At 42.1% G+C, this 9,917-nt stretch overlaps 1 protein-coding gene across 2 annotated transcripts in view; it reads left to right on the top strand.

The window, feature by feature from the left end:
• gabrb2a (gamma-aminobutyric acid type A receptor subunit beta2a) overlaps positions 1 to 9,917 on the top strand; it is a gene marked incomplete at both ends in the record, with an annotated part of 104,410 nt that overhangs the window by 88,043 nt on the left and 6,450 nt on the right. For both annotated transcript variants that reach the window (XM_084331217.1, XM_084331218.1), the window contains one exon: positions 6,969 to 7,121. In XM_084331217.1, coding sequence (XP_084187343.1) covers positions 6,969 to 7,121 — 153 coding nt within the window. The remainder of the gene's footprint in view (positions 1 to 6,968; positions 7,122 to 9,917) is intronic.

Below are 9,917 nucleotides of genomic sequence, written 5' to 3'. Positions count from 1 at the left end.
ATGATATTTAACCCTTTCACTACCACACTACCAAAGGGTTAACCCTTTCACTGCGACATGGCAAAGGGTTAGCCCTTTCACAACCACACTACAGAAGGTTTACCCTTTCACTACTGTCTGTAGTGTGGTAGTGAAAGGTTAACCTTCTATAGTGTGGTAGTAAAAGCGTTAACCGTTAACCCTTTGTAGTGTGGTAGTGAAAGGGTTAACCAGTCAAAAACAAATAAGCTATGAGATTTTACCAGTTAAAAACACTTTTACTCAGAATTGACTCACCTCCTGTGTATTTTTTGTAAAATACATATATATGTCAGAAAATCAGCCCCCTGCGTCCTTAGTGTACACTGTACAGTATATGACATGATATGATATGGTGTATGTTTGTTCATTGATGTGACAGTGACTGGCAACATACTGTTTGTGTTTTATCTATTTATTTTTTAATTCATTTTTGTGTTTGTGATTTGTCTTGACGTGTGTTTGTGAAACTATAAAAACTGAAAATAAAATATTATAAAAGAATTGACTCACTCCGTCAGTAGCCAGTAGGATGTACACCTCCAGAAGCTTGGTACAGAATGATTGTTTACACAAACGGTGTGAGGCCGCAGGCTCTGAGAGCTGACATGAGCTGAGACCAGTTACAATACGGCCCCGGTTTCAGCCAGATCAAATAAACTATGAGATTGTTCCAGTTAAAAACACTTTGACTCACTCCTTCAGTAGCCTCAATCAGTTAAAAACCCTTTTACTCACAGGGAAGGGGCAACAACACCAACATAATAGTCTAGTGTTAGAATGCTCCCGTGATTGTAGTTGAATAGATTCTTGGAGGAGTTTAATCTGCTGGATGGAACCTTTGGAGCCTTTTGGAACTTTCTATTAATCTACTAGGGTCTCGTTGTTGGCAGCGACTGCTTTCTCAGCCGTCTTCGAGGCCCCCGGCCAGCAGACAGTGTGGTTAAAATTGTAATGAATTCAACTCTGATTATGGGAGTATTGTAGTAAATTGTGAGGACTCCTCATTACACTCCTCCAGGGGTAGTTGTGAGGACTCATTATTACACTCCTCCAGGGGTAGTTGTGAGGACTCATTATTACACTCCTCCAGGGGTAGTTGTGAGGACATTACACTCCTCCAGGGGTAGTTGTGAGGACTCCTCATTACACTCCTCCAGGGATAGTTGTGATGACTCCTCATTACACTCCTCCACAGGTATAGCAATTGGTTGTCTCTTTCTTTCGACTTTTAAACGCGTCAAGATATCTGCTCCCATCCGTGTGTGTAAAATAAACCCTAGATTTTAGAACACAGAGTTGCACCAATAAAGTCTATTCCGTAACATTCATTTTTATTTGTACTATGTACAAAAAGAAAACAAGAAAAACTTATTTTAATCCACAAAAACACCAATGTGGTGCAGCTGATATGACAAGCTTTCTGGTGTCAAAGATATAGCTCTCAGTGGGCGTAATTGAAGATTCAATTCTATTTTCCAATTCACATCCCTCTCTCTTGCTCTCTCTCTCTCTCTCTCTCTCTCTCTCTCTCTCTCTCTCTCTCTCTCTCTCTCTCTCTCTCTCATATATGGCAGATTCTGTAAATTCCTTGCCAAGAATCATGAATGAATGAATGAATGAAAACTTTATTTAACAGATTGCAGAATGGGTACAATACAGTACGGCTCAATACATACAATTGTTAAGGGGATGCAGACCTGAGAAAGACGTTTGTCTTGTTTCCATCAGGGTCCCCCATTTTCAATTCATATAGACATTTATGACATACACAACATACATGACATTTATGGCATAGGGACATATAGGTATTTAGTACTGATACATTTGTGACATAGGCGGTATTCAAATATACAGTACTGTTACCCCTAGATCCTGACAGAGTATATACATATGATGGGGAGGGGACTGTACATTAGGAGGGGGTGGGAGGGAAATATACATACGGCGGGGAGGGAATATATACATGCGGTGGGGAGGAGACTGTCTATTAGGAGGTGGTGGGGGTTTTGGGCATTTACGGTGGCCAGTTTCGAATTGCAGCCTCCCGTAGGTGCTCTTTAAGAGCGGTTTTGAATGTGGGCAGGGATTCACATTCCTTTACAGCTTTGGGTAGGGCGTTCCACATTGTTGTGGCATAATTGCGAAACGTGTTTAGTCCCTTGTTTGAGCCGAATCTGGGTTTCACATGATTTGTTGAGCTTCCTCTGGTGTAGTGGTTGTGGTATTCACTGACCTTTGGGAAGTATTTTGACATGTACATGGGCACCCCGGTCGTATAGTGTATCTTGTAGACCAGGCCCATTGCAAGTTGCTGTACTCTGTCGTCTACTCTAAGCCATCCTAGGTTGGCAAAGTGGGCAGGGGTGAGGTGGGTTCTGGGGTTCAGGTCAAGCAGTAGTCTGACCAGTTTGTTTTGTGATGTTTGTAATTTTGTTTTAAGCGCCTTTGAGGTGCTTTGGTACCATGAGGTGCACGCATAGTCATAGTACCCTTGAATGAGTGCTCCTGCCAGAGTCTTCAGGGTATTCTTGTTTACCAGAGAGGAGATCCGGTACAAGAATCTAGTTCGTTGGTTGACTTTTTTTTATTACATTGGATGCCATTTTGTCACAGGAAAGATTTGCCTCTAGGATGGAACCCAGGTAGGTAATTTCGTCTTTCCTTGTGACAATATTGTCATATGTGGATTTACCACTATACTGTATGTTTTACTCAATTTGTTGGTAGGCCATATGAAAATCTTGTTTATCTCCCATGAGCTATCTCTTTTCTGGTGCCTAAAGTTCAACACAACATCATGCCTCCTAGATTAATTCCCCCTGCGAGGGACGCCATCTGGATACCTATTTAGTCTAGCTAACTAAAATGTTGACACTTTGCGTCATTCAGTAGAGAATGTTGACACTTAGTGTAATAAGAGATGAGACTGTTCTCTGTTCAGCCTAACACTGATTTAATGTCCCAAGTGAACTTATACCTTGTATATACTTGTCGCAATGGTTTTATATACTTGTCCCTCAGTTGAAGCAGAACATTGGCTACTAAGAACCGCAGAAATTGTACATTTGTTACATAAGTCAATCTTATATAAGATAAGATATTCCTTTATTGATCCCCTTGGGGAAATTCCGGTTGTTTACTCATATCTGTTTACTCATAGTTGTCACTGTCTTCTGTATGTTTTTAACCCTTTAATCGCCGTTGACGCTGAAACACGTCATTCCCCGCCATGCTCATTCTGCTGATGACGCTGGACAGCGTCTTTGATATCAATATTTCAAAAATCTGTGATCGAAATCATATTTCTCCCCCGGAGACATTATATGTACTGGTGAGCCCCTGTCAACTCTCTAACGGTTCAAGAGCGCCATCTGGTGGCCGATCGGCCTGATCGCCCAGGGAAGAAACAGGAAGTGGAAGCTGGTGCTCATTTCAATTTGGTCCGATCACTGGCTATAGGTCCCGGGACTCTAGCTCGACACAATGGATAGCGATCCGTTGCCAATAACTCGATAAACAACATGATTTGGACATATATACTATTATACAACCTGGAAATGGATCGGATATTTCGACATCCCATAATAGAAAAAATTCTGTTCCACGCTCATCTCCCAACGGCGAGAGGAAGCTACGGTGAGTTTCAGCGTTATTTTTTAATGTCTTCTATACTAACTGCTCTAATGATCATATCACCCACACTAGATGAATGATATAACGTTGCCCACGGAATTATAAACGACCCCCCGCCCATCCGGTCATCATCAGATCATACGTAGTAACTTCTAGAAGTACGTCCATTTGAATTTTTTTATCTCGCGCCGATTGCTATCAAACTGTATACAATCATCAATATAATGCATTTAGGGCTATAAATCACGTTCTGGAGAAAGCTGCAGAAAATGATAAAAACATACTTATACTTTAGACCGTATTTTAGTATGAATTTGTGAATGAAAAAGTATAACGTTGCTACACCCTGAACAATAGATATAGGACTTTGAATGGGCCATGGTAATGTCAATTTAGCAATACAATTAAAAAAGTTATAGCCCTGCAAAGAAGGGGAACTTCTCCATGTTAAATAGGGCTGGCGAGGGATGGTAAATTATGAATTTAACCCCGGCGATCAAAGGGTTAATATCATTTATTATAAAAAAAGAATACGCATAACAATCTAAATAAATAAATAATACTATGTTAACAATGGACTCTGATATGCATTTCGATATGCGAATGTAAACTTCTGTTCGTCACATTATCTGTGACTGTTATTGTTCTCTGTGGACCCACACCTGGTGCTAATCAAGAGAAGAGCGAACCTGAAGAAGCCACGGTGTGAAGTGCCTCGTTCTGCTTTTTATTACAATAAGATGCTTCTTATTTGACTATGAATTACATTTTAAAAGTCCATTTGAACACAACTAGTGTGCTCTAGAATACTTTATCGTTCTGTTCTGATCACTAGACTCATCACATAAACATAATTAAAGCGGCTTTACTGGCACAATCTTGTTTGTAACTAACAGAATTTCTGGAATAAAATAATCGTCTTCACGCGTGGATTACTAGACTTCAACTGCAATACATACGACTTTCTCTTTGGCATTTCCTGATTGTTAAACAAGGTAGGTTAATAGTGAGGGTTGGGAAGGGTTACTTTATAAATGTATTCCATTACAATTATAAATTACCTGTTGAAAAAATGTATTCAGTAACTTACTGTAAGTATCACAATATTAAAGTAATGCAATCTGGTTACTTTCAGTTGCTTTTGATGCCAAATATGAAACTAATTTAAATAAAAAGGATATCAATAACATGACTTTTACTTAAAGGAACACGTCAACATTTTGGGAAATTAGCTTACCGTCTTCTCCAGAGAGAGACAAGAAGATATATACCAGTTTCCTCTCTGTGCGTTCAGTAGAAAGCTATCTGGCTGCACGTTAGCCTAGCTTAGCACAATGAATGGCAGTGGACATGACCGGTTAGCCTAGGCATTGTCCAACTAACACCTCTCCCGAAGGCTAACCGGTCATATCCTCTTCCATTCATTGTGCTAAGCTAGGCTAACGTGCAGCCTAGCTTTCTACTGAACGCACAGAGAAGAAACTGGTATCTATCTCTCTGGAGAAGACGATAAGCTAATTTCCCAAAATGTTGGCGTGTTCCTTTAAATGCAAATGACAACCATCCTGTGGTTACTCCTTCACCCCACCCCAGGCCCATCAACATGCATACAGAAACACACCAGCCCTTAATATCACCACTAATAGGGAGGTGTAGTCTGACGTCACTGGTTGTTCCACCCGTATAGGGATTTATCATTGGGAAAATGGATTATCGGCTATTGTAACAATTCTGTCGCATGGAAATTGAAAAGCTTTCGATTTTTGCACAAAATAAGTTCCCTTCTATCAATAACACTATTGTTTAAAAAAAATTGTTGAAATAAAATGTTGTGTTTTTTTTTATGATTAATTGCGAATATTTTCATGTTGAGCTATAGATTGTGGATGAATAAGCCCAGAAAGGTACACCATGCCAATGTTAATGCTTTATTTGTTTTAAACGAGGCTATTTAGAAATAGGCAATGGGGAAATGCATTGTGTTGGACAGAGGGTGGAACACGAAAAACGGCAATGGCGTAACCACTACACCTCCCTATAGGCTAAGCATAATGGTTGGATACTCTGAGCCAGTGGTACCTGGCCAACTCAGGAGCCACATTGACAAAAATATATTTCTGAAAGAGCCACATTACAAAAACACCCCCTTCCTCAACCAAACCAACACCAGGCTACTAATAGGCCATTTACATTTAGTCATTTAGCTGACGCTTTTATCCAAAGCAACTTACAAGTTCTGTACGACAAGTCATCAGGAAGGATACAACTCTCCTTTACAAGCTATGAAAATGCCTGATGATGTACTGCATGCTGTACCAGTAGGCTGATGAAATGTATTACCATTTACCATGGTAACCTTAACTATTAATACACATGGCAAAAGCACAAGCAGTGCATAATAAATAGGGTTGTTTGAGTAGGACACCATGACTCTATGTCTACGAGACCCTCTGATGGCAGGGTTGTTTGAGTAGGACACCATGACTCTATGAGACCCTCTGATGGCAGGGTTGTTTGAGTAGGACACCATGACTCTATGAGACCCTCTGATAGCAGGGTTGTGTTTGAGTAGGACACCATGACTCTACGAGACCCTCTGATGGCAGGGTTGTGTTTGAGTAGGACACCATGACTCTACGAGACCCTCTGATGGCAGGGTTGTGTTTGAGTAGGACACCATGACTCTACGAGACCCTCTGATGGCAGGGTTGTGTTTGAGTAGGACACCATGACTCTACGAGACCCTCTGATGGCAGGGTTGTGTTTGAGTAGGACACCATGACTCTCTCTACGAGACCCTCTGATGGCAGAGTTGTGTTTGAGTAGGACACCATGACTCTACGAGACCCTCTGATGGCAGGGTTGTGTTTGAGTAGGACACCATGACTCATTGAGACCCTCTGATGGCAGGGTTGTGTTTGAGTAGGACACCATGACTCTATGACACCCTCTGATGGCAGGGTTGTGTTTGAGTAGGACACCATGACTCTACGAGACCCTCTGATGGCAGGGTTGTGTTTGAGTAGGACACCATGACTCTATGAGACCCTCTGATGGCAGGGTTGTGTTTGAGTAGGACACCATGACTCTACGAGACCCTCTGATGGCAGGGTTGTGTTTGAGTAGGACACCATGACTCTACGAGACCCTCTGATGGCAGGGTTGTGTTTGAGTAGGACACCATGACTCTACGAGCCATGAGAAGTTTTGAAAATGTGAAAGACACTGTTCGAAAATAGTTATTGCCGCTTTTAAACGTGGTCCTTTCGGCACGTGGGGTTAATTCTGTATACATGTTTTTTCCTTGTGGACAGGTTCCTACCCACGCCTGTCCCTCAGCTTCAAACTGAAGCGGAACATCGGCTACTTCATCCTCCAGACCTACATGCCGTCCATCCTGATCACCATCCTTTCCTGGGTCTCCTTTTGGATTAACTACGACGCCTCCGCAGCCAGAGTGGCCCTCGGTAGGAGGACAGCTTTACTCACTCACTCGCTTACTCGCTCGCTCACTCACTCACTCAAAACATTCTGGAGAATGGATCTCAAGCCCCACCCTCTTTGATTGATCCTCCAATCACAACTTTTGCCTCCATTGGACAAGCAACAGTCGTGATTGAATGATCAAGAAAAGAGGGCGGGGTCAGAGATAGGTCAATTGCCTAAAAGGTAATTAATTAAATGATTTGTTTTAGTGGAGGAGATAAAGGTCTGTACTCAAGGGAAGCCAAGCTCAAGTTCAAGTTCAAGTTTGTTTTTATTTGTCACATATAAACGTACTTCACAGTGAAATGCTTTGTTCTGTATGAGCCCCTGAGAATGTGCTTCATACAGTAAAAAAAGTAAAGGAGGAATAACACTATACAATATACAGACTAAAGCACAACCTAAGTACAATCTAAGTACAGTGAAAGACAATGAGGTACAAATGGAGACTTAATGAGGTACAAAACTTTTAAGGCAAGGTGCAAATGCAAATGAGGAATGAATGTAGTGCAAAGCTTCAGGGCTTTACCTTTTATTTCTGAAATGTTTGAGAATCACACACCCATTACCACGCAGGAGGACCAATACAATATTGTCATCGACTGGTTTGTCTGACGTGTGATTTTCCATACCCAAGCAGATGGTCAAATACCGGTATACCGATCTTGAAAAAAAAAAATGCCTTCGAAATATTGTGATGTTGATTTATTTGCCCTTAGTTTCAGCACACAGGTCTTGTTCTGTGTGAAATTACCTTTAAAAAAAACAACCACACTGTGATTCAACGCTACTGTACATCCTGTGATTGGATGGTGTGAAGTGAAGATATTCACTATATCATAGCGCTCTGAGTGCTATTAAATCCCACATAGTGAGGGGCTTGAATACGGAGCTGCAGGTGGTTAACTCCATATGATTTATTGAGTGTGTCTCATAAGCCTGGTCTACATTTTGACAGGGGATTGACTCTCTACCCTTTCCCAGCGTTTATCCCCGTGTGTGCGTGTGTGTGTGTGCGTGTGTGTGTGTGTGTGTGTGTGTGTGTGTGTCTTTTTTACGTCCTCATTAGCTGTGAGTGTGTGTGTGATAGTGCTGTGTGATAGGCCGTCTGGCTAAATGTCTGTTGTTCAGAGATGACTGTACTGTATGTGTGACTCATACAGAGGGGAAGAGAGCTCCAGTTTGACCTTGGAGCATTCTGTCTGTCTGTCTGTCTGTCTGTCTGTCTGTCTGTCTGTCTGTCTGTCTGTCTGTCTGTCTGTCTGTCTGTCTGTCTGTCTGTCTGTCTGTCTGTCTGTCTGTCTGTCTGTCTGTCTGTCTGTCTGTCTGTCTGTCTGTATGTCTGTCTGTCTGTCTGTCTGTCTGTCTGTCTGTCTGTCTGTCTGTCTGTCTGTCTGTCTACCTTTCTTTCTTGTCTGTCTGTCTGTCTGTCTGCCTATCTGTCCTGTCTGCCTTTCTTTCTGTCTGTCTGTATGTCTGTATGTCTGTCTGTCTGTCTGTCTGTCTGTCTGTCTTGTCTGTCTGTCTGCCTTTCTTTCTTGTCTGTCTGTCTCTCTGTATGGTCTGTAGGTGTGGATGTGTCTGTCTGTCTGTCTGTCTGTCTGTCTGTCTGTCTGTCTGTCTGTCTGTCTGTCTGTCTGTCTGTCTGTCTGTCTGTCTGTCTGTCTGTCTGTCTGTCTGTCTGTATGTCCATTCATCAGTGCCCCTCTCTCATTGGACAGAGATCACAGCCTATCAGAGCTACAACACGGCCTATGAGAGGCAAGAGAGAACCAGACACTAACCAAATAAATATATTCATGCATAATCAAGCATTCAACGCTGACCTTGCAACTCCTGAAGATAAATACGTCGATGTAAAAACAGAACACCTGATGAAGCCACTTTATACAGCGTTCATGCTCAAACGTGGGACGATGAGGCTCAGCGTCAGGAGACCAGTGCGGAGCTTTCCACGTGCCCTTCTTGTTAGAAGCCAGTTATTTATATTTCTCCAGTCACCCTTCAAAAAACTCCCACCTTTCTCCCTAGTGACGGAAACTGCGATCTCATTAAAACATATCCTTTTCATGTATTGTTAAAAAAAAATCATGAATATTATTATTCACCATACATATCGAATATTTATTCATTTTCAGGATTTAAATTTTTTTTTTAGGTTAGGGGGTTAGGGTTAGGGGTAACCCTAACCCCCTAACCCTAACCCTAAAGAAAATAATGGTTAAAATCCTGAAAATGAAGAAATGCATAAATGATGCCACATGAGTGTTTAGACATTGAGCCCCAAACAGTGGCTGTTACAGTGACTATTTCATTTAAAGATCCGCCCGCTATCAGCGAGCGGCCTAAGCTGGGGGGGAAGCGGGTGAACGGGGGCCGCGAGCGAGCGCGTAGCCGATAAGAGACGGCGCTACATGCTACACTGACACAGACGGCTATTTATAATACACGCGTGAATCTAACCAAATGCCGATTGTGCATCGCTGATGAGCAACGTATCGGACACAATGCGCGTATGTCAAAAACAGAAAGCAGGTGAATCGCGCTGTGACTAATAGCAGATGGTTAGAGGGGGTAACACTGGCGTTTAGATATATATATATATATATAGCCTGCAGGATTTGTTGGATTGTCCGTTTGGATACATAATTGGACAGAGACCCAAACCCCTCCATCTGTAACATGCACACATAAACACACATAAACACACACACACACACACACACACACACACACACACACACACACACACACACACACACACACACACACACACA

The sequence above is a fragment of the Notolepis coatsorum genome, assembly GCF_963971535.1.
Source record: "Notolepis coatsorum genome assembly, chromosome: 16".
Lineage (NCBI taxonomy): Eukaryota > Metazoa > Chordata > Actinopteri > Aulopiformes > Paralepididae > Notolepis > Notolepis coatsorum.
This window is presented reverse-complemented; position numbering and strand designations above follow the sequence as displayed.